Here is a 23,250-nt window from a genome sequence, read left to right on the forward strand (position 1 = left end):
AAAGAAATTTCTTTCTCAAGTACATATTTATATACAGGCATTTGTGAGACTGTATACGAAAAAAAAAAAAATAATAATAATAATACAAAAGTAAGGAAAATTAGAAAAAAGAAAAAAAATTGAATTAGTATTCACAAAAAGGAACACATACCTATAACCATTTATATGAAAACCATTCCTTTCGGGCCAAGGTATTCAATTCAACTTGAACAGAAAGAAAAACATGACTTGCCCACTTTTCCGTGCGCTTTGGAAAATAAACATCAAAACACCACGGACCTTTTGCGCGCTCGTAGCAGCTCACTGCGGAGCGGACGAATAAGAGAGACGCCTGCCAATGCACCTGCCACGCCAAAGCCGTAAAACAGTGTTGGCCATGATCTTGAGATCAGCACGGCGGTGAAGACTCCCTGAAAGGTAGACCCCGCCGATCCGACACCGCCCACCACACCACTAATTGCCCCCGCCTGCTTTACCATCTTAATGTGCTCCAGGTGGTCCAACAAAAAAGAACCCGACACCAAAGAATCAATAGCAAAGGCAAAAAAACCAACAAAGGTGACCGCCACCATGAAAAAAAGAGCGTTTTCCACAAAATGTCGAGAAAAGACAGCAAGACAACAGCTCCCAAGCACCATACCTACAGTGAGGAGCAAAATGACACGCGTTCTGCCAACACCATGGAACATCCAGTCAGAAAAGTACCCAGATGCCACAATCCCTACCACCCCACCAACATCAAAGGCACACGTCACATACCCCGCAAACTCGGTGGTATAATTTAATTCGTGTACAGCAAAATATGGGAGCCAAAACATAAATCCGTAGCGCACAAGTTGATACAGAAAGTACGATGCACAGATACCACACAAACCAGGGAGCTGAATAATATTCAAAAATGTGGGGGAGAAGGGTTCCTCATGGTCATCATAGTCTTTGTGCCGAAAATTCATGTTTTCCTCAAGCGAAGAGTTCGTTGATCTTGGTGAATTCATATACATTTCGCCGTCTTTGCTCAGAGGGGCCGAATTGCAATCAAACGACAACTTGGCAAATTCCACACCTCCTTCAACCTGCTGCACCGAGGGGAAACCAACCGCATTTGGGTGCTCAACAAGTGCCAACAACACCACTCCACCGACTGCCAAAAGAAGCCCCACTTCAGCCTCAACAGCAGTACGCCACGATAATCCCCTTCCAATCAGAAAGGCCGCAAAGGCATTTCCAATCACGCCTCCTGCCGCCATGTTTGTTGACCACCACCCCATCACTCGGCCACGCTCTTTGGGAAAAACCCAGACATTTATTATTGAAATACATGTGGCCCATCCAGCTGCCTGTGCAATACCGTTTATGGCCCACGCCACACAAAAGGCCGGAAGCCTGGATGATAGTCCCAGAATTGCTAAGGCCGCGCTAGACAAGAGAATGCCACGCAATAACATTTCTTTATTCCCACAACGACCCTTTAGGCGTCCATAAAAAAACTGCCCAAGTGCATATGAAAAAACAAACATCGTATCTACAAGCGATGTTTCTGCCGAAGTAAACCCCGTCTCCCGTTGAATATCGGCACGTGCCACAGTCAGGGGTCGACGAACCATGGTGTAGGCGGCGTAAGTGATCCACAGCGTCAAAAAGACACGGAAGAAGCGGATACCATTGTAAGTTCTAAACATTTTACAAGACGTGCTGTCAGCAGACACACACACAAAGAGAGAGAGAGAGAGAAAAACAAAACAAAAAAAATATGGACAAAAAAAGTTTCCACCGCTTTTCCTCCCAAAACCCTATTTTTTTACCCTCCCGAAGAGCAGCAGCGGAGTTCAACGCTCACACACACAAAAGAAAATTAAAATAAAATAAAAAACAAACAAAAAACAACAACAAAAAACACAGCGCAAACAAAAGGGCAGTTAAAAACTTATAAAGTGAATCCGTTTCAAATAAAAATTCCGCGATAAATCTTCGGGCAGGTCAAACTAATGTCCAACACACACACAACGAAAAAATAAATGAGGCATCCACACACTCTGGGCACCCCCACAATAAATTACCAGCCAACCAACTTCCGGTCACGCGCAAAAATAAAATCGGCAACACCAAGAATAAGAATGGCAAGAAACAAACAGTATTAATAATAATAATAAAGACCCATTCCTTTGATTTCCTTCTATACCGAAAAGCCGTTCCCCCCCAAAGGATATATACACACCTTTACACATAAATTAAGGTAATGCGTGTAAATATGCTTTTCTTTTTCCTGGAAAACTTGTCATTCAGTTTTCCCTTTGCAATTTTTAAATACATTCTTCGTATCCCTTCGTTGATTTTTATTTTTATTTTGTTGCCTCTTCTCATTCCGCACCATTCAACTACGCCAAAGGATCGGCCAAATGCAGGGTGTCAAGAAATTTTTGCAAAAGTGGCAAATGCATATCCCAATCCTTTGTTTCTGTTTCCCAGCGAACCAGCAAAATGGAGTCCGCACGCGGTATCACGTATGAGCGGCAACTGTGCCCTTCCTTAGATTCAAACAACTGGATCCCCTTAAATCCGCTAATGTCGCACAGTGAACACGGAACTTGTTCCTTGGCCCAATCCGTAAAGTGAAAAAGAACATTGTGCTTCAACTCATCCTCTGTAGAAACAAACTTCTCCCATAGCGGCGAAAGTTGTGTCACGCGTCGAACGGAGAATCGCGGAGGTGCGACGTTCCTCATTTGCCCTGGTGGCGGAGCGTAGTGGGCCTCATCACCCAACGGGTAGTACAGCAAAAGAAGATCTTCCGTAAGGATTGGCTCATGAACAAAACCGTTTTTTGGGTTGACGGAAAAGCTGACACCGAGATATTCATGAGAAAATACAATGTTCATTGCTTCCTCTTCGCGTGGCCGTGTCGCATGATCCGTGGCTCCATCAGCGATAGGGGAAGCGGACTCTTCTACCGCATCCAGAGAGAGAAGCGATGACAGAGGTGGGAACCCGGGCGTGGAAAGCGGGAATAATGCATCGATGGAAGTTCCCTTCACAATTGCGTCCAAAGCAGCACTACCAACAACAATCTTATTCCCCGGTAAGACATCTCCTTCGAGAACAAAAAGAGCATCAGATGCGCCTTTATTCCCTTTTTGATTCTTTTCCTCATTCGTGCGCACGGATACAGAGGAGGGAAGGCTAAACACGAGCATGTGACCCCCGTACTGATACTTCAACCTCAGACAACCCCTTTGGGAACCCACTGGGGTGCCGGGCAGACGCACTCCATCTACCAAAGGCACCAAGCGGCACGCATCAAGTAACATTTGTAAATCACCTGAATTCAGTTTCTCTACCGTGTCTTTTTCGTTTTCTGCCATCAGAGGTGATGTCAAATACTTTGTAAAAACAAACGATAAAATGTATGGCCCATTTTGACCAAAAGCAATAACAATTTCCTCCTCCGGAATGACAACGGCATGGGTAAAGCATCCAGACTCACATGAAAAGCCTACTTCCTTTACAGGCCGTACCGCTGCCCCATTGGTGTCTATCGATTTTAAAATAGGCATATCTTGAATATACTGCGTATAAAATGCCACAAGTTCTTCGGTTCCCCTAGGCTCCTGAACAACATGCAGGCGAGACCCATCGCATACAATAAAATTGTTTTTTTCTGATACTACACCTTCTTTGAAACTCTTACAATGTAAAAATGGTATAGCAGCCAAATAAGGTGGGTAATAAATGGGCGGTGCGGCGGACCACCCATCTGGGAGTTTTTCCACAACTACTTCCACTGGAACGGCTTGTGCGGCTCGTGGCGTCGAGGAAGAAAAGTCTTTCGGAGACTGCGTCTTACTGGCCCCCTTTTCCTTTAATGACGGTACCCGCCTCATTTGTCGATAGGCTGCAAAGATAAGCAGGAAAATTCCTCCCACAATCAAACGCGTCATGTTTGTACCAGAAGAAGAAGACAGCATTTTTATTTCCTGCCAGTTTTTCTTTTTTGACCGGTTTGTCCTCGTCGCCACTCTCTATTTATTCACGCACCTTTTTTTTTTTTTTTCTTTTGCTTTGTTTCTTCCTTGACTTCCCACCAAAATTCCCCTCCTTCCGGTTTTAATGCCTGACTACTTCCCTACACCCCGACGACTATTTCCAAAGAGACATGGCATCAAGAAGGGAGAGCATCCCGGTCATCCAAAAGAAAAAAAAAAGGGAAAAAAAAAATAATTCTCCCATAAAGTCGCACAGAAACAGCAAAAGGCATATATATATATATAATATAATATATACAGAAAAAAAAAAAAAAAAAACCAGCCGATAACCGCAGATTTGGGTGAAAATTTACCCTCAAAATACAATATACTTCTACAAGTGACAAAGTTTTACATCGGGACTCCTCCCTACACGTGCCCCCACTTTTCCCAGCAAAAGTAATCACATGAATTCTAAAAACAAAACAAAACAAAAACAAAAATCAGAAACAAGAACGAAAAATAAAAGGAAAGGAAAAAAAAAAAATGACAAAAAACAAAAAACAAATAAACACCAATAGAAATATAAAATATAAACGCAAATATATACAGATATTTTCTCATCGGCTGGCACCATGACCGGTTGGACTTGAAATGGTCATCCTTGCCGTGGGTGAATTACCACAAAGCCTTTTCATCACATTCCGGCCACGAACACAACGGCGCAGCTCTTTCTCATAGGTGCGTAAAACGCTATCCAAAAAAGATCCGGATTGTTCCGTCATCTCAGCCCTCGTTTCGTCCTCGGAACGGTTCGTCCTTATAAATGTCCACTTCTTCTTTTGATTCCTCTTCAGAAATCTTCCCCCACTCTCCCGCAAAATATTCTGTGATGAGTCCAGAACGGGTTTTGGACCTTCCGCCGATAAGCCCTCCGGTAGTTTCAAGGAGACTGGGCTCGGCGGTGACACGGAATTGCCGGAGAAACATAACTCCCCACTAAAGTTTTTGAAATCATCCCGTGCGCCCTCAATACCACTACTACCACTATTACCGTTATTATTATTATCATTATTATCATTTGAGCACGTGGGGGCCCCTCGGTGCTGCTTCGTCTTAAAGGAAGGGGGAGTCGGCACACTCCTGGGCCTCCACCATTCAATCGTGGAACTCATCCCCCGCAAAGGTGTCGTGCGGCACATTTGTCGAGCCGATCCTCGGCCAGATACTGTTTCCCCAGAAAAACTTGTTCTAGTCGTTGCGGAAGCGTGTTTCCTCTCACGAAAGAGACAGGGCACTTCCCGCCGTGGGCGCCATTGCTTTTTTTCTTCGAGTGCCACTAACCGGAGGCTGACAGAAGGGGGCGACGGCGTCTCCTTGCCGCGGTTGCAATTAACCTCCTCAGATGCCACCCCAACAAAGGCACTGGGCTGCGGCAAAGTCAACTCCGTCTCACCCAATGGAGCGAGACTACCACATTGATACATGTTTGCAGCAGGCAGCGGCAGTGACTCTTTCGCTAACTCTTTCAAAGAGGAATTTCGACTATCCTTCAGTTCCACCTCAATTCGGGCGCATTCCTTGCACCTTTTCAAGGCCGGGAAAGGGGGAGGTAAAGAAAAAGGAATCGTAAAACACTGAGGTGTTTTTTCCGCATACGCTTTAATCTCGGTTCCATCCGTTTCATCCAAGAGGCTTCTCGGTGGGAGCCGATCCAGACGAAGCTGTCCCGTCTCTTTGCCGTCATAATCAAGGATCTTTACCAAGTGGTCACTACCACACGTAACGACAGCACTCAAGCCGGGAAACCATTTCATAAAAGTTATATAACCATTATGCGGCGAAAGTGTTTGAAGTAAAATCGGAAAGTGCAACGTCCTAAAATCGTCATTCATGCCCCAAAGGGCATATCTACTTCGATTCTCAAAGGAGCAGCGCCGAAAGCCAAATCCCTGAAGAAAAGAACAACATGAGTATATAAACAAACTTCCTTTTTGATCCGCCACAAATAGACGGTGCAAAACATCATCAAATGAGATCGCAGTGGATGCCCCACTCGCCTTTTCATCTGCAGCAATAGCCTCAAGCAGGTTTGTAAAGCCCATCTTTTGCTTTTCTTTCTCCCCCAGTTTTTCTGAGAAATCTGACGACTCGCCATGGGGATATTCTTCGTCGGGTTCGGTTGCTGACCTCAAAGGGGCGCTGAATGAGGAAACCTCTGCCTGCTCCCGGCGATCCGGCGAAGAACGGGAAAACGAAAAATTTTTGACCGTTTTCCTTCGCCAAAAGCTCGGTGAAGACTGTCCAACAAAGAAAGAGACCAATGGCGTATAACTTTCTTCCGCAGGCGGTGTCGACCAAAGGGTGAGCTCACCATTATCGCTACTCGTAGCTAAAACGGGGTATGTGCCGAGCATAGCCGCTGTACGCACAGGGACATTCAATTTAACCGAAAAAAAAGTCAATTTTGTCTGCTTGTAATCAACAAAAAAGAGAGTATTTTCATCGCAACACGCAATTAGGCCCGCTTCATCACTCAATGACAGGGCACGCAATGGAAGGCTAGAGAGCCCAATATTAGAAATAGAATGCCCCGAATCCTCTTCATGAAGAAGGGTAAGAAAACCATTGTTGGAAATGCTCACAAGCATTTTGTGTTTCATACTAAAGAGCATTTCCTGTGCATTGACTTCATGCATTGCAAAGGTTTCCAACAGAACAAAATTTTTAGACGAGCGAACTTCTACCGTACCCCCCGCTATGGCAAAGAAGAGACGGTTCCGTGGATAGTCCAGGCAGACAGCAATAACTTCTTGCTGCCAATAAGGTACTTTTATATGAGACGAACGATCAAATAAACGTCTCCGAAAGCCATCTACGGCGTCCCAAACAGATGTACGCGCCGATCCCTGAAGAAAGATCGTGCTGTGGTATGGATCATAAAAAGCGGCGTGCACAACCTCAACGTCAGCGGTGTGACCATCGCGGCGATGATTGTATCGAAGACAGTAAATGGCTTCAGGTGAGCTACACACAACTTCCTGCGTATTCGGAAAAAACCCAATGGAACGAATGCATTTAGGATCACCTTTGCGCAAGGCTTGAAACAAAAAAGACCGATCGCTTCTGTTAATTGCCTGATCGCTATACATATAATCTACATTCATATCCTCCATAGCCGTTCCGTCGGCATATAAAGTCTGAGAGCACCGAAGTGCACGTAGGTCCCATACTTTCATCATCCCCACACTATCGCAGGTTATTATTTGTGGCAGACCCGGTGCATTGCAAAGTCCAATTACATCTGCTGTGTGTGGCCTTCCCCCCTCGTCTCTGAAGGTAGCCCCGGGAGTCGCTGATGAGGATCGCACATCCCAGAGTAAAACACGATTTGAATAAGACACGGTTGGCAGACAGTCGCAATTTCGATTGTATTCTAGAAACTTAATCGTGTCATGGGGAAGTCCAACAAGAATGGAACGACCAGTTTCAATGTTTGTAGAAAAGAGGCGGCAATCAAACCCTGTAGAAAAAATCCACTCATCCGTAACCGTAAAGTCCGTGATGCCGCCGGTGTCAGGCTTATGGAGTACCTCATACGCGTGTACCCGTGATATTTCCAGTAGTGACCGTTGCTTGGGCAGTTGCCAATGCACAATTTTTCCATTGCTGCTGCATGTAAAAAAAGAGTACGGGAATTTCCATGGCTGCGTACGAATCCTTCGAATTGTATCTCCCAAATACAATGGGGAAAGCGTTCCCATACGATGCACCGAAACGGCATTCCACCAACCACGCAACGTCTTGTCATTTACTGAATAGGCAAGCAAAACATCTGGAACTGGTAAGTATTCAATAAGTTGAGGGTGATTGTTGTCAAAATCCTTCAACCTAAACTGTTTCACCACACTAAAGTCCTCCTTGCTCACCAACAAAAGCGGGTCTGCCCGCGATGCGATGGCAAACACGGACTTGTGGTCTGGAAGTGTATGGACCAGCCGGACGAGCTTCTCCTGAGATGAAATGCGGGAAAGAGAGTATGAACGCATTTCTTCTGTGATGATGGTAATACTTTGCGTAGCCTCCTCCACAGCCAGCTGCATGATATCGTCCCAGGAGACAAGCCCATCGCTGTCGCTATCAAGCCTGTTAAATAAATTCTCAAATGCATTTATATCCGTCCACGAACCCGAAATGTGTTGATGCGACGCACCCACCTTCCATGGTGACATGTAAAGACCGTCCCTGAGCGCACCCAGCGCATCCTTTTGCGGCATCGAAGAAAATGAGTTACTGGGTCTACCTGCAGGCAACATCGAGGTTTTTTGAGGTCGTTTCGGCACAGTTCCCTTCACTATGCCGCGCGGACTCATTTGGGGTGACGCAGGCGTTTCACCCCGCGAGGCCAACCAATTACTTTGCGATAAGCCAAAACCATCAGAATCCCCACGCTTCTTCCCAATGTGACGTAACAACACATTGAACAGAGTGTCCATCGTCATGCCATTCGGATAAGGAGCAAACTCCTCCTTGAAAGCCTCTAAGTCATGAATGTTTTCGGCGAGTAGCGGCGATATCTTGCACTTGTCGCTATCTTTTGCCCGCAGGACAATCCCCCTCTCCACTGGTGAGTCAAAAGCCCACATCGTTTCCTTCACAATCCAAACCACACAAACACAACAAAAAGGGGAAAAAAAAAAAGAACGTCAAGTAACAAAAAATAAAAATAAAAATAAAATAAAATGGCAACTGACGGCATCCCCCACACAAAACATACGGAGACATAGAGAACACCGGACAAGAAACACGAGCCCCAACATATGCATACATGCATGTTACGAGAAGCGACGGAGAACAGGAGTTGAGGGCCGACTTCTCCTCTTCTCACGCAATCCTCTTTCCATCTGACACTCTTTTTCTTCACTCCTCGCAAAGAAATCAGCTGACAACACCACTGGACCCTGCGCAACAACAGCAGCTGAAGAAAAAAAAAAAGAAAAAGAAAAATCTAAAACGGTTTGTAAGAAGAAAAGGAGGAAAGCAGCATTTGTATCTATCTACATGAGGCAAAAATGAAAACAGCGACAAAAAAACGAAAACAACAAGAGATCATATTGCAGCTAACCACCATGGCGCCAGACGACAACATTGGCGCCATCCAGCTGAAAGTGACAGAAGGAACGTGTTTGGTGAGTCACGTACGTGGCAAACGAACGCCCGTAAATAACATGCCACGTCCCTCCAAAAGTGCTCTCCACATTCTTCTTTATCATTTCCGCAATGTCCCTCAGCGCCGTGCGCTCCAATTCGCGCTCCAGTTCTTTTCTCGCGCCCTCCTCCTTCCTCCACGTGTTGCGTGTGGGAGCCAGCACAAACCTCTTGTACGCCTCCACAGCGATGTCGATGATCTTCTTCAGAGTGTCGTCCGGAACATCAATGTAGACTGCCACGCGGGAGAGATTCGCAACGCGCGGGTCCACCTCCATCTCCGGGATCATCGCCATGGAGGAGTGGCTGCTTAAACGGCCCGTCGAACTCCTAAGGCCGGAACGTCGCCTCCCCGTGACGTTGGATGTACTCGATGCCGCCATGCCTTTAATCAATCACCACCCGCCGCCTGTCCCCCTTTAAAATTATATAAATACATATTTTATGTATATTTTCCACACCGTGCACGCGTGTGAGCCCGTCATGACGAGAATGAAGACATCCCACGACAACGCCAGAAAGAAAGCAAAAAAAAAAAAAAAAAAAAAGGAGAAAAGAAAAACAAAAAAGACATCGCACACCAGAAGAAAAACGAGTTCCACACACGCCCTCCCGCCCCCCTCAAAAAAACAAACAAACAAACAAACAGGAATGGTACGACTTATCTCAACGGCGTTTTCTCACAATAATTCACCGGACAATTTCCCCCCACCCTTTGCGTGGCCTCTATTGTTCGTCTCACAGAGAAGAAGAAGAAAGAAATAATAATAGTAATAATAATAATAATTTCCGTGAGCAGCCCAACCCTTCTTTCAGGACGCAGCACCAATGATCACTCCGATAGTGGCTTCCGATAAAAAATCAAAAAAAAGTTGCGTAGAACAATTCGGTTGTTGGCACCCAAATGTATAAATTATATATAAAAAAATATATTTATATACTTATATACACAAGGTGCCAATAAACAAAAGCATAGAACCGAAGCATAAGGGGACATAACAACAACACCAACACCAACAACAATAACAGTGATGTACTCTCTATCAACTCGGGGCATCTTCGGTAAATTAAATCACCCATGTAAACTATTGCGTGAAAACAAGTAAATGCGTGTAGGGGGAAAAAAAAGGGTAAAATAAATAAATAAATAAATAAATAATAAATAAAAGACCGCAAGAGCTCTAAAGACAGCCGGAGCACCCCTCCATTTTGCCATTTCGAGGAATTAAAAATAAAATAAGACAAAATAAAATAAAGGCCGCACATGTATAAATTTTTGTTTTTAATTTTTCTCACTTCCTCCCCTCCTCCTCCTCTCATTTTTCCCCCTTTTCCCTCCCACCACCTCACTTGTACGCATCGATGCGGCAACTGATGACTTCACTTTAATTTAATTTATTTTTTATTTTTTTTAGTTTGATCTAAAATACACTCAATAAGGAAAAGAAAAAAGACGCAAGAAGGAGCACCAACAGACTCAGTTGTGCTTCCCACTCTAGTTGAATATCTTGTCATGATCACAGGGCCCTCTTAAGACTTCTGCGCAGGGAAATGACGTTAATGTCAAAAGAAGCAAACACTCAAAGTAACTGATAAAAATATACATGGAGGGAGAAACGCTCAAGGCGGCGGCCTTCCCAGCAGCATCTCTATCCCATGTAATCCATACGAAGAGGAAGCCAGCGGCGCCTTGATCGCCCATCCCTACCGCCTGAATTTGTCCCCGAGGTTTGCCCCTCGGCTGGCGCAGGTGCCACCAACCGCGCGGGGCGCACAAAGCGGCTCAAGAAGACGTTTTCATCCTCAATAAAAATTTGTCTTGGAATATTTCCTGTTACTACGTCCTCCTCTCGCGGTGGCTGTTCATTATCGGTGTCATCGTGTGGGACCCATGGCAGCTCACCAACAAATGTCATCACGTGCTGAGAGCGTGCTTGCAGCGGCCCACGCTGACGGGAGTCTTCCTCCTCGAGGGACAGGGAACTCAGTCCCGTCGAGCGTGTCAGCCCGCCGTGCGTTGTTGTCGCAATGGACATTGTTGAGGGGGCATCATTCCGCGGGCTCTCACTGCGGGGGAGCTTTCTCTGCATGGCTTTTTTGAGAGAACTACTCTAGCTTACCGTCTTCCCTGCAGAAGACAGGGACACACACGCCACCAAAAAGGCAAGAAATAGGAATAATAAAAAGAGATAAATCAGCAGAATGCAAAGAACACCCAAAAGAATTGAATTTATTGCAGTAAAATGAGAAATGGAAAAATAAAAGACAGGCCTCACTGTTACGCCGTTGCGCAGACGTTCCGACAATTACAAACGCACTCCCTTTGTAATGAAACACACACACAATACACACACCCAACAATGTGCATGTGTGTGTGTGTGTATGTCTGTAGGGAGGGAAAACAACAACAAGAGCAAAAACTCATGCAAACATTAAAAAGAAGAGGAAGGGACTAAAAATAAAAGAAAAAAAAATGAACAGCAGCAGCTACACCAATCACCAGCAAGAAATATATGCACTTAGGACTCCGATTCGTCCATGCGATTGCAGTTGATGTGATATCAATAGGAAACAATGACCCCAACAAAGGAGAGTGGCAAGGGGTGCCAAAAAAAAAACTTTCAGGTCCAGAGCCAATACCCCACCACCTCTCGGCGTGAACACTTCCCAGACCAAAGGCTTCTCCTTCACGAAATAAGAAAAAGAAAATTTTCTAAACCACGTAGAAAACCAATATTTTCTTCCGCAAAGTTCAGGCGTCGATCACTTACTCGAGCATAGTCAATCAGGTAGACGCGCACATCAGCAGCGTCGTTGTTGCCAACGTTGTCACTTACGCGGCTGACGGCATCGTAAAGCAGTAAAAGAGATGTTGAAACAAAAGCGGTCCTTTCCAATAATGCACAGCCCACTGAGCTGGTAAAAAAAGAGAGCAGTTTCTCAACGTGCCGACAGCACGCTTTCAACCGCGCGGACAAGACCTCACTTTCTCCGCATTTATTCCCCGACCCTTCTTGTTTCATGCTGACTGCAGAGGAAAAAAAGGCCCGCAAACAGCGTCGGTGATCTTCTTCTGTATGTAAGAGATATCCTATGTCTTTTTCGCACGTTTCCCTTTCAATGCATTGCTCGTTCGATATGGTGCGGTAGAAGTAGTGAAGAGCACCACACAGACGAATGGCTAATGGCTGGATCAGCCGCTTTTTTTTTATGCGGGCCATCTTCTCCGGCGGCGTGTGTGGAGAGTGACGGATGTACCCAATTTTAATGTCTGCCACACATGGTAGGAGCATCCCGTCTGTTACATCGATCAAACAGACCGACCAGCGAGCTGTGTCCATAACTTCACTGTAGCCATGGGTATGAACACTTGCCTTTCGCAGTTCTTCGTGAAATGCTTCCAAAAGAGGCCTATTTTCTTCCTTTTCCACAGTTATCCAAACGCCCGAATTTTCTTCCTCAGGAGATAAAATTGCCACAAGTGTTGGTGCCATTTCAGCCAGTTCACACATCGTCTCGTCAATTCGAAGTGCCATACCAAGGTACATGAGCACTTCCCACCCGGTAGACTTTTTCGTAATGGTCGCGGAGTCGTTGGGAGCCTTCGGTCCTCGTTGAATAACTCCCTTGTGGCCGCCAACGACAATGGGCTCGTCTCCCGGTGCGTGGGAAGCCGACTCACAGGCCGCCATCAGCTCGTGTCTGATAACCAAATGGTTTCAAGCGCGCCCCCCCTTTTTTTTTTTTTGTGTGTGTGTGTGCGTGCGGGTAAAGTAGTAGAAAAGAAAAAAGCAAAAGGACAAGAAATCAAAATTATCATTGCACAACCCAGAAGGAATAAACGCAGACACACAAAATTGAAAGAACATTGCCGCTGCCAGATGGAGGTAACATTCTCAAATGGCCCTTGCTGAAAATGCCTGTGCGTTTCGTGGTTTAGTTGCGTATGTGTGTAAGTGTGTGGGCCCATTCTCAGCAGACACCGCTGCTCTTGCGCTGTTGGCGGTATGAGTAGCGATGGGGAGTACCGGGTCAATAGTTAATGGCATAAAGCCGCTTTCGGGCCACTGGGTTGATTAGACGCTGGATCCAATCATGCACCCCCCGCGTTTTCCGAGGCAATTTTCGAAGAACCGCAACAGGTGTCTCAAAGAGCGGGTCATTTTGCAGCTTCTCCTCCGCGGTAAAGATGGGTTCCCGACCGACAAATTTCTTTCTTTTTGCCTCGTCGCTCCGGCAAGACGCCGTTGTGTTGCCACTACTTTCACTCACTTCGCTCGTGTCTGAGAAATCAATTTTATCTTCATACCCACACTTGTGTCTCTTTTGGGGGTTTTCTCCTTCGTGCTGCTGCCGCGGCTGTGCGTCCCCTTCTTCCCCCAGATCGTCCTTGTCACTCTCATTGCCCCCCAACAGAACTTCACTTCTCACGTTTGCATCGCCCAAGTATGGCCCATCATCGCCGCTTTTTTTTTCATCACCATCATCATCATCGTATTCTTCGTCGTCGTGATGCCGCTGAACCGCCACCACCACACATTCGTTCGGCGGAAGATATGGGATTTCCCTTTTTAGAAGCTGACGCCACGGAACGGGATTTGAGGTCGGCGCGACAAGCTGGATGTAGCACACCGTCGATTTTTCCGCGTCCTTCTTCTTCTTCACGGACACTGCTGTTGCAAAGACAAACTTCGGTTTGCTGCGGTCAAAGGCCATAATAACACGTCTTCGAGGCAACAAATCCGCTACACCAAGACGGCCCTTGCTTCGAAGCTCCGCCCTACTAAAAGACGACACCTCCAGCCCGCGTGAGGCGCATAATATTTTTACTACCTGGAGCAATGGGGCCTCGCGCAGATCCATCGCCGCGGTGTTGCTCTGTTGTGTCGATATCTCCGTCTTCACCCCTCCTTGCGAGAGTATCCCTGACTGTCTACTTTTTTGCTGCTGCTGCGTCATGGCGTTGTACTCTTCACACACAACGTTGACGGCCTCCTTCGCCTCTTCAATCGCGATGGGGCGCACCTGCAGCTCGCTCATCACCATGTTGAGTCCATTTAGCGGAGAAAGATATGGCTCGCAAACAATGCCCCAGTAGCGATGCACCCGTTTTGGGGCAAAACGCCCCAGAAGACGTTTTGCCAAGATCTCCGCCCGAGGCGGCTCCAACAGGTGGCGCTGGTCGCTGATAGCCCCGACGATGTGTTGGCTAATGCGCCACGTGCGTGCGCGTTCCTCCTCGTCTTTCCACGGAGGCGGACAGGCCGGGATGTTGTGCCAGTACACTTGGGTGCCAAACTCTGGCATCAGCAACAACAACAGCCCCCACCCCTACACCTCTTCTGCAAAATGAACGTGAAACAACCATCCAAACAACAAAATGAACACAGAAAGCACGCAGATATAAAAGACAATAACCACAACAAAACAAAAAACATGTTTGGTAAAGAACAATCCAAAGAAAGAAAAAAAAAAAGAAGGCAGTACAATATAATGATCAAAGAATTCAATTCGCATACACACACTGAGAGAAATGTGGTAAACTCCTATATGTATATTGTCTCACGCAGTTTTGGCAAGGTGACGCGTCACATCCTCAAAATTAAGTTTACCATCGTGGTCGCCGTCAATAATGGCAAACACATGCGACAACACCGCCAATCGTCTATCAACATCGTCCTGTGGCATCGTCGATGAATCATCCCCTGCCTGCTCCACCATAAGACCACTCGCTGATCCTCCGCTCATGGGCGGATAAAGCCAATCTACCTTCTCCGTGGCGATTAGGTCGTCAAGCGTCACATACCCCTTTGACCCGGCAAGGGCGTGAAACTGCAGCCAATGACGGGCTCGCACAACACCAGAGAAAGCACTCTGCATGTCTACCGTGGCATATTCTCCATCCTCCTCTGTAACACCAAATCCGACTGCGTCCGCCCCCATTGTATCATGATATGTGACGGCAAATCGGACAAATTCCTTCTCATTAATTCGTCTTCGAAGAGCGGAGAAAGGAAAACTCTGTGCCAGAGGTGTGCCACCGTCATGATGCTTATCTTTCTCCGCAAGACCGCCACTTCCTACAATCCCACCCTCTTCTCCGGTAGGGTCCTCATTCCCACCTGTACTCTTGTCTTTTTTGTCAAACAGCATTTGCACAACGCTCTCCTCTGGCCACTTTCCCCAGAGCACGTACCAAGCAAGCCGGAAACGGGAGATAGAGAGGCCATCATCCAAACAGTAGAGGGCAAATACACACTGCGCGTATTTGCGCAGCTCCCCGCTGGAACGATACATGACGTTGCCCTGCAAGAGAGAAGAATGCAATCAAAAACCAAAAAAACAAAATCATTTAAAACAAAAAACAAAGAAAAACAAAAGTACACCAAAAATAATCAACACGCGCATTTTTTCCCCTCATTTTTCTTCTCTCCATTTCCCGGAGAGCAACACAAAAAACATAAAATAGTGTTAATCATCATAATAATAAAAAAAAAAAATGCACTTTTCTGCTTGTTTCCCTCCCTTTCATTTTCCTCTTGTACCAAACACATTGTGGTGCTGTATTTGGGCCTCCAAAGCACATAAAAAAAAAAAATAATAATAAATGCATCAGTACAATAAAGAGAGCGCCATGCGCGGGACCCAACTCGCAGCCCCTTCCGTCACACACTTGATGCCCACTCGCGTTTGCTCCTTCTCCTCTGCCCAAAAGGTTGGAAAAATTTGCTCCCATCCCCCACCGGAAGGAAACAAGTTAACAACAAGAAAAACGGCCAGAACTGTCAGCTGCTGCTACTCTCCTCTCCCCTCTCCCCCTCTCTTTCCCTCATTTACTTCAGAAAATAATATAATTTCAAAACAAACAAAAAAATTAATGGTTCACCCTGCCGGCTATCATATCAGAATTTTCACTGAGATAATTTTTCTTCATGTATTTTCTTTCCGAATGGATGCGTCATTCAAACCACCGCCAGCTCGAATTGCGGCAACTCCTCGGACGGTGCGAGGGATGGCGCCAGAAACGAGTGCTGCTTCAATCGCTTAAGCTCGGGCTTTTGCAGCGCCTCTTCCGTTTTACGGACATCATCCTTGATGGCATCCACAAGTGCTTCCAGGGAGACAAAGGCCCCCATCTCGCGAAGATCTCCCAGGACGAGAATATTCACAACAGCACCGTAGAAATCCTCAGCAAATTCATGTATAAAATACACCTCTGCTGTGAGATCCAGCCCATGGAAGTGTGGGTTGTAGCCAATAGACATGGAAAAGGGATATGGCCCCTCACCACAGTTTTCCTTCCCAGGAATTGCGATCACGCTTCCCCACCCAAACAACACAAGGTTCTTGTACGGATTCAACTGCGCCCTGACGTTGTCATCAAGCTCCAGGTTGGCTGTGGGGAACCCGAGCTGTGTGCCGCCCCGACCATAGCCGTGTATCACCTTTCCGGAAAGCAGAAAAGGCTTGAAGGCTGCTTTATTCGAATGATTTTGCATGTGGCTCTTTTTTTAACTTCCCCCCCCACAAAAAATAAAATAATAAATAAATAAATAGAATAAAATAAAACCAAATCCTTTTTTTTGTTGTTGTTGTTGTTCTTTTTGCGTTCGTAATGAAAAGAAAAAAGGAGTGGTGTGAATGGGCACAAGGCAGTATGCATGTAGGCACAAAAATCACAGCTGTTGCCCCAAACGGACGCCATCACCGCAGGATTTACTTGACAGGCATTCACATTAGAAATATACAAATTGACATATGCGTACGAAGAAACAGTAAAAGTAGAAAAGACACCCCCCCCCCCCCCCCCCAACCGGACTGTATTAAAAAAAAAAAAAAGAAAAAAGACAACAAACAAACAAAACATAATGGAAACAAGTGCGCCAATAGAAGAAAAATATATGCACACAGACAAATAGGAAAAAAGAACTCCAAGAAAGAAAAGAGAAGCAAAAACAAAAGCAAACAAGGAAACAACAACAGGCAAACTTCTCAATGAAAATAAACCAAAAAAAAAAAAAAAAGAAACTCGACGAGAAGCCACGCCACAATAAACTCCCGGGGCAAGACGAGTAAGGAACCGATTAGTGAACGGGGAAATACATCTCCCACACTTCTTCCTTTGCGTCTACCGGGGTTATGTGCCTGCGTTCTTCTGCAAGACGTTCCCACAGAGACAAAAGTACTACATTTTAATTTCCCCCCCCTTTTAATTTTCGTCATGCATCCTCTTCTTTTCTTCTGGCGTTTCTTCGCCACAGACAGGCGGTGAAAGCATCAAAGAAGCAAAGAAATGCTCACTGCCGCGGATTCACAACTGCGGCAGCCCATTCGCACCAAAAATCAAAAATCAAAAATCAAAAAAAAAAAAGAATTCGTTTCACTTATTCCGCACACCAGAAGTATTCCCTGGCGGCTATCCGTACAAATGCGTCTATGCATCGCTGAAGTGCCACCAAAAAAGATAAAAGAAAGGGGGAAAACAACAAAAGGGAAAAGTCTGTAAAATAAAATCGTCGCAACACAAATACGCAAACCATCAAAAAAAAAAAAAAAAAAGAAAAAAACTGTCAAAACAACTACAAAGAAGTGAACGCCTACATTAGACAATAATAATAATAATAATAATAAAACATATAAAAGGGGGCATCCCAGACATTTTATTTTATTTTATTTTATTTTTCCCTAGTGACTCACTTCAACTAAATGTGTGCGGGGGACCACAGCAAGGCGGACCAATGTGCACTGTACAGTAAGTCTTGGAATGCTCACAAATGAAGAACAACATCAAAGTAATAGTCAATAAAAAAGTAAAATGGGGAGAATAATAATAATAATAATAATGAGACGTATACATGCGGCACCACCCTCGGTACATTAAAGAGTGTAAAATGATACCATCAAACTTTTATGTCAATATTGTAAACCAAAAACACAAACTGAAACAACGCAAAGAAAATCAAAAAAAAAAATGAATGAATGCGCAAGCAAATAAGGCACACGGCCAAAATGGCAAGGGGAGAATATGATTCTACATTTATATTCCCTCCTCCCTTCAAAAAAAAAAAAATTAAGCTGAAAATTCCTCAATCAAACCTTCTCTCCCTTTTTTTTTGTTTGTTTGTTTTCATTTTTGAGTTAATCTACACTCGCCATGTACTACCAAAATGATATATTAATATATATATATATATATTAATCTGTTTGTGTGGCCGTAAGGAAAGCGCAGAGAGAAAAATAAGGCATAAAGGGCTCTGCTCCTCTCTTCAACTGTGGATAGAGCTAAATTCCCTCCAACTACATATTTGGGCAGTCGGGTTCAGCCTACCACAAAGAGATGAAACAATAATTCCGTCGCTGATGGACGAGAACTCGTGTTCCTTCGGAGACATAGGCTAATAAAGTCTGCGGCCTGAGAGTCCATCACGTCGAACGGCACCTGAGGGCTGAGGACACCACGACGGACCTTGTCAACAAAAGCATTGACATCATTCAGCTCCTCCTCGGGCCACGGGAAGCGGCCTGAGAAGCAAAAGCAAAGCGTGATACCCAGTGCCCATATGTCGTTTTTCGGGTCAACAACTCCCGAACAGGCCTCTGGCGACATGCACGCGGGTGTTCCAAAGCAGTTCTTGAGTATCACAGTGCCCGTCGCAGAACCCGAGTCATCCGATGCGTGCACCACACTTCGAGGAGCAAAAATGCCTGCGGTAGTCGCATTTGAGGAGTTAGAACAAAACTCGTTTCGCTGCATGGCAAACACCACAGCCCCACCAAAGTTACTGAGCTTACACACGCCATCAATGTTTACTAGTACATTGTTTGGGGAAATGTCCCGATGAACAACCTGACGCTTGTGCAAATACTGAAGTCCACGAAGAATATCACCCGTATACCGTCTAATGGTGTTATATGGAAGACGTCGAAATGTCCTCACAATCGCAGAAAGAGAGCCCCCAGAGACAAACTCAGCAATGATATATAAATACTCGTCCTGAAAAAAGCTACTTATATAACGAACAACATTTTTGTGACGCAAGCTAGACAGTACTTCAATCTCAAAGCGTACACTTTGGGCCCACGAGTTATTTTCACCCCTGTCACGGAATGGGTATTTCTTTACAGCAACAATGTTGCCATTCGGGTGAAGACCGCGGTAAACCGTGCTAAAGGTTCCACGACCCAGAGGCTCATAAACGTCAAACACGTATTTACTTCCCTCATTTCCACCATCGTTCTTGCTGCTCTCTTGGAGATTACGAACATCTGTCCAGTGATGGGGAACATCATTGTTGCCAGAATCCACCTCAGGAAAAGTGACAGACGCTGCTGTTGAGCGAGAAATATAGCGAACGCGGACCTGCTGTGGTTCACCAGGATTACATATTGACTGAAGTGGTATTGTCGAGGTTCGTTTAACCTCAGTGTCATGAGTGGCAATGACCGGTGACATGGGGACGGCAAAGCTGGGATTGAGTTCTGAAGGGGTATTAGTCGAGTAAAGGAAATCGTCGGCTTCAGTGATGTCGTCACAACGCACACTGGGTGTACGGACGTGCGTCTCACTGAATTTTTCACCCCTTAAGCCATTTACTTCGTGCCCATCCTCAAAAAAACGAGCCGCGTGATAATCTCGCGTACCATTTTCTTCGTTGCCCTCATTGTTCCCAGAAACTTCACGGCGGCGATGTATACACTGCTGTTTCTCCCGCACACAATATTTATCCAGAAACTTCACCGCCTTTGATTCCAGAGGCTCCCAACGCGGTTCCTTACGCACGTAGTTCTCTGTGGGAGAGAGAATTGTATTAATCGTTCCCTTTTCCTGCATCTGGAGGAAGTACTCACATAGACGATATAGGCGGCTCACGTTGTGGTCCATTTCCACAATTCCAGCCAGTTTTTGTGCGGCGTCTGCAAACTGCCTTCCACACATTAACCCAAAGGCCACCGTTAACGGCTTGTAGTATTCCCGTTTGGTGTCAAGGTCTTCTCCCTCCTCTGGTATTTTGAGCTCATACAGATAGATGCGATCCTTCCCACGAATCGTCTCCCTGCAGATGACATCCACCGGCACAGCCATCATGCAAACACGAAAGAGATCATAGCACGACTGAAGCATAATCAACGGGCAGTGCAGAATCATGCACAGCTCCGCCACACGGTATGCCAATTGAAGCTCTTCCCCATATAAATACGCAAAACGGTGAGACCCAATATCGCTTACACCAATCATAAGCAAACTCATATGCATCGCAATGCCCCAATTCAATGGTGTAGATGAAGCAGCCGCCCACTCGGATTCAAGCTTAGACAGTTCTGACACTAGCCGCAAGGCACAATTACGAGGTTGAAACAAATTAACACAATTGGTACCGGATGGAGTGTAAAAGACTACAATGACAGAATCCAGGCAAATATTAAATGAAAAGCCGTTTTCTTCCTTCGCCACACGCAAAACAATCCGTAGAAATCGTTGTGACATCTCCCGCACTTGATTTACAGAGTCTCTTATTGCAGAAGCGTCAGAATTCAGCTCAAGTTTTGGTAAAAATAAACGACAAACCAGAAAAGTTGTTTGCTGAAGCGAAAAACCGTAGTCATTCAGCATTGTAATTCGCGTTTCAGCAGCCTCAGAAACGGCGCATTCCCCACGATTCCCCACAGACTGGAGGGCACGGTCATTCTCAGCCGTCAATGTCACGCTGCTACTCGTGGAAAGAATCAGGCTTGATAAACTTCCTGCGGGACAAATAAACCGCCGGTGAGGGGGACTCAATTTGTTACTACTTCCCCTCTGCCCCGCTGTTTGCGTAAAACCAAAGTTGTTTCCACTCCCATGAGAGTGGCGAAGCCCACCGGTAAAGGTCGCCGCTTTTTTTTTCACATAGAGAGGCAAATGTGCTTGGACCTTTATTTGAAGAGGATTTAAGTCTCCAGCAGCTGCAAGAACATCTTCTTGTGGTGGGGAGGGCCCTGAGATGCGGCGGCCTTTTCTTTCCATGGTAGACACGGCAGTTGAGCTGTCGAGGCTGTGACCAGCCAAAACAGCCGATATGACATCACTCTGCACCGTGCTTGGAATGTATTTTTTGAGTTCATTCAGAGTATTCCCCAACAGTACGACTTTTTCGACTATCCCTTGAGAGAGCACTTCTTTTTTATTATTCTCCCCTCTGTTACAGTGCCAAAAGAAAAACGATGGAACGGGTTTTGGAGCCCCCGCCAACTGCTCCGGTCCGAGTGGCTCAATCTGCGTCAACATTGGCGCTGCGCGACGGATAAATTCAAGCGTCTTTAAATAAGTTAAAATCACACAACGCCAAGAAAATAACCACAGAATAAATGCACCCCCAATCACAATGATGATTAGAGCTAACAAAATTCCCATTACGCATATAAAACCCTCCTTTGAGATTGGGCCAATTTGACGGTGCTGCAGCTCCAAAAAATTTCGGTCACAAAAAGAATCATCGGACAAGCTAGCACCTGCATAATGATGAAGCTCTTCTGCCACATTCGTGCTTGCCCAGTAGTGCAACCCAAAGAGCAATGCGATGAAGATAAAAGGAAGTAGAACCAAAGATATAAGCATGAAGTAAAGTCTTCGATACAGTCCTCGCCCGCGGACTGCTGGTTTAGGTCGGCTCAAAATGTAACGCCTTAAGGTAATGTTCGGTGCCGCCGCGTCCACTTCATCCCTCATGTAAGACGATCCCATATAATTCTCTCCGGTACTGAAACGAGGAAACGCCGGATTAAAGAAAGGCGTTTCTGAGCTCGATTTCACGTTGGGTAGCAACCGTTTAATTTCTAACTCATCACGGCCTGGATTTGATGGAGCAAACTCTGACGTAACTGCGATGGCTGCACCATCTACAGGACGTGCTTTTGGTAAGTGCGAAGACCCTGAAAAATTTGCCAAGGGAGATGAAGACATCATGACATCCCCATCAGCAATTCCTTGCTTGGACTTGTCCCAAAGTTCGTTGGAACGGGTGTCTGAATGAATGCCTCTATCTCCATCTGGGCTACGGATGGGTGAAAAAAACGCCTGCCTCAAAAAGAGTGCTCTATGCACGCTGGCCTGCCCATCCGTTGTTTTGCTCGAGCTAATCGGGCCACAAGGTCGCGTTGAGACGGCAGAAGACGATGTGGGTGAAAAGGAGAGAATTTGAGTCTCTTCATTTCCGGTTGGCGGCCTAATCGAGCAGTTGTTTTTCTTCAACTGGAAACCAGACACGTCGTAGTGCTTTTTGGAGTCCGGCGGTACTTCCACAATCCCTAAGCCCATGGAGAATTGAGAATTTGATGACTCAAAGGCAGACGAACCTTGCGTGGACGTCCGAGAAAAAACACGGGGTTTTTCCCCATCACTACGGCTTCTGTCCATCTTGAGAAACGTGAGAAATCACGCGCTACACTTCTCCTGGCAGGGGTGTCTTCTCAACTCCGAGAAAAGGCAAGAGGGTTGCTGTAGTGGTCAATCGCCTTGGTCCCACTTACTCCCTCCTTTCCTTCTTCCTGCACATTTGGCAGGATTGGCAGGGGGAGGGGAGAAGAAAAGATAAAAAAAGATTTTCCAGAAGGAAAACAACAACAACAACAACAACAACAAGAACAAAAAACAATGGCAACAAAAACCACCAAAATAAAACAGCATAATTGCACGAGCACGCACACACCGCATGACGCCGGTTGCAGTGGTGACACGACAAGAGCAAATGGACTAAACAGAAACTGACATAAGGAGAGAAGTGGAAAAATCCGTTTCTTTTTTTTTTACTGATTTTTTTCTTCTTCTCATACTCGTTTCGTTTTTTTTTTTTTTTTTTCTCTCCCCTGATTGTCTCATTCCCCTCTTCTAACCCTCGATTTTGTGTGAGAGGGAAAACAATGCGCAGAGAGTTGCCAACGCCAACCAATCAACCTTGCCGTGACTCCAGATATCGAAGTCGTCCTAACGCTGTAGTTCTCGCCATTCCAAATCCCAATACTTTTTTTTTTCCCCCAATTCCTTTCGTTTCCTTTTTTCCCACTCGTCACTTATCTTTTCTTCGTGGATTCGTACGTGGCGGCCGCG

At 45.8% G+C, this 23,250-nt stretch overlaps 9 protein-coding genes across 9 annotated transcripts, besides 30 other annotated features; all 9 read right to left on the reverse strand.

Moving 5' to 3' along the window:
• Positions 1-8,991: part of a sequence feature (heterozygous, non-Esmeraldo-like haplotype) that runs on past the window's edge.
• Positions 59-119: a sequence feature (A-rich).
• Positions 264-1,679, reverse strand: Tc00.1047053510661.100 (uncharacterized protein; the record flags this gene model as incomplete). The annotated part of the gene is made up of 1 exon (XM_812930.1): positions 264-1,679. One exon carries the CDS (start codon positions 1,677-1,679, stop codon positions 264-266), a length of 1,416 nt encoding a protein of 471 aa, XP_818023.1.
• Positions 1,840-1,910: a sequence feature (A-rich).
• Positions 2,376-3,962, reverse strand: Tc00.1047053510661.110 (hypothetical protein, conserved; the record flags this gene model as incomplete). Its single annotated transcript, XM_812931.1, has 1 exon — positions 2,376-3,962. The coding sequence occupies one exon, from the start codon at positions 3,960-3,962 to the stop codon at positions 2,376-2,378; it is 1,587 nt and encodes a 528-aa protein (XP_818024.1).
• Positions 4,251-4,298: a sequence feature (AT_rich).
• Positions 4,436-4,522: a sequence feature (A-rich).
• On the reverse strand, positions 4,580-8,605 carry Tc00.1047053510661.120 (hypothetical protein, conserved; the record flags this gene model as incomplete). Its single annotated transcript, XM_812932.1, has 1 exon — positions 4,580-8,605. The coding sequence occupies one exon, from the start codon at positions 8,603-8,605 to the stop codon at positions 4,580-4,582; it is 4,026 nt and encodes a 1,341-aa protein (XP_818025.1).
• Positions 5,008-5,041: a microsatellite.
• Positions 8,676-8,702: a microsatellite.
• Positions 8,992-9,125: a sequence feature (areas merged during assembly that could not be assigned to a particular haplotype. This can correspond to areas where the two haplotypes were merged or to regions with more than two copies in the genome that were merged during assembly.).
• Positions 9,080-9,550, reverse strand: Tc00.1047053510661.129 (hypothetical protein, conserved; the record flags this gene model as incomplete). Its single annotated transcript, XM_812945.1, has 1 exon — positions 9,080-9,550. One exon carries the CDS (start codon positions 9,548-9,550, stop codon positions 9,080-9,082), a length of 471 nt encoding a protein of 156 aa, XP_818038.1.
• Positions 9,126-23,250: part of a sequence feature (heterozygous, non-Esmeraldo-like haplotype) that runs on past the window's edge.
• Positions 9,586-9,622: a sequence feature (AT_rich).
• Positions 9,686-9,736: a sequence feature (A-rich).
• Positions 9,790-9,815: a microsatellite.
• Positions 9,928-9,954: a microsatellite.
• Positions 10,075-10,115: a sequence feature (AT_rich).
• Positions 10,165-10,195: a microsatellite.
• Positions 10,301-10,334: a microsatellite.
• Positions 10,396-10,423: a microsatellite.
• Positions 10,552-10,581: a sequence feature (AT_rich).
• On the reverse strand, positions 11,855-12,859 carry Tc00.1047053510661.140 (hypothetical protein, conserved; the record flags this gene model as incomplete). Its single annotated transcript, XM_812933.1, has 1 exon — positions 11,855-12,859. The coding sequence occupies one exon, from the start codon at positions 12,857-12,859 to the stop codon at positions 11,855-11,857; it is 1,005 nt and encodes a 334-aa protein (XP_818026.1).
• On the reverse strand, positions 13,200-14,474 carry Tc00.1047053510661.150 (hypothetical protein, conserved; the record flags this gene model as incomplete). Its single annotated transcript, XM_812934.1, has 1 exon — positions 13,200-14,474. One exon carries the CDS (start codon positions 14,472-14,474, stop codon positions 13,200-13,202), a length of 1,275 nt encoding a protein of 424 aa, XP_818027.1.
• Positions 14,730-15,464, reverse strand: Tc00.1047053510661.160 (hypothetical protein, conserved; the record flags this gene model as incomplete). Its single annotated transcript, XM_812935.1, has 1 exon — positions 14,730-15,464. One exon carries the CDS (start codon positions 15,462-15,464, stop codon positions 14,730-14,732), a length of 735 nt encoding a protein of 244 aa, XP_818028.1.
• Positions 15,485-15,562: a sequence feature (A-rich).
• Positions 15,648-15,668: a sequence feature (AT_rich).
• Positions 15,752-15,776: a sequence feature (AT_rich).
• On the reverse strand, positions 16,130-16,666 carry Tc00.1047053510661.174 (riboflavin kinase, putative; the record flags this gene model as incomplete). Its single annotated transcript, XM_812946.1, has 1 exon — positions 16,130-16,666. One exon carries the CDS (start codon positions 16,664-16,666, stop codon positions 16,130-16,132), a length of 537 nt encoding a protein of 178 aa, XP_818039.1.
• Positions 16,698-16,742: a sequence feature (A-rich).
• Positions 16,993-17,191: a sequence feature (A-rich).
• Positions 17,709-17,734: a microsatellite.
• Positions 17,776-17,798: a microsatellite.
• Positions 17,825-17,849: a microsatellite.
• Positions 17,991-18,011: a microsatellite.
• Positions 18,338-18,367: a sequence feature (AT_rich).
• Tc00.1047053510661.190 (protein kinase, putative) lies at positions 18,487-22,560 on the reverse strand (the record flags this gene model as incomplete). The annotated part of the gene is made up of 1 exon (XM_812936.1): positions 18,487-22,560. One exon carries the CDS (start codon positions 22,558-22,560, stop codon positions 18,487-18,489), a length of 4,074 nt encoding a protein of 1,357 aa, XP_818029.1.
• Positions 22,760-22,811: a microsatellite.
• Positions 22,938-23,006: a sequence feature (T-rich).

Source organism: Trypanosoma cruzi, genomic scaffold (genome assembly GCF_000209065.1).
Source record: "Trypanosoma cruzi strain CL Brener 1047053516807 genomic scaffold, whole genome shotgun sequence".
Taxonomy (NCBI): domain Eukaryota; phylum Euglenozoa; class Kinetoplastea; order Trypanosomatida; family Trypanosomatidae; genus Trypanosoma; species Trypanosoma cruzi.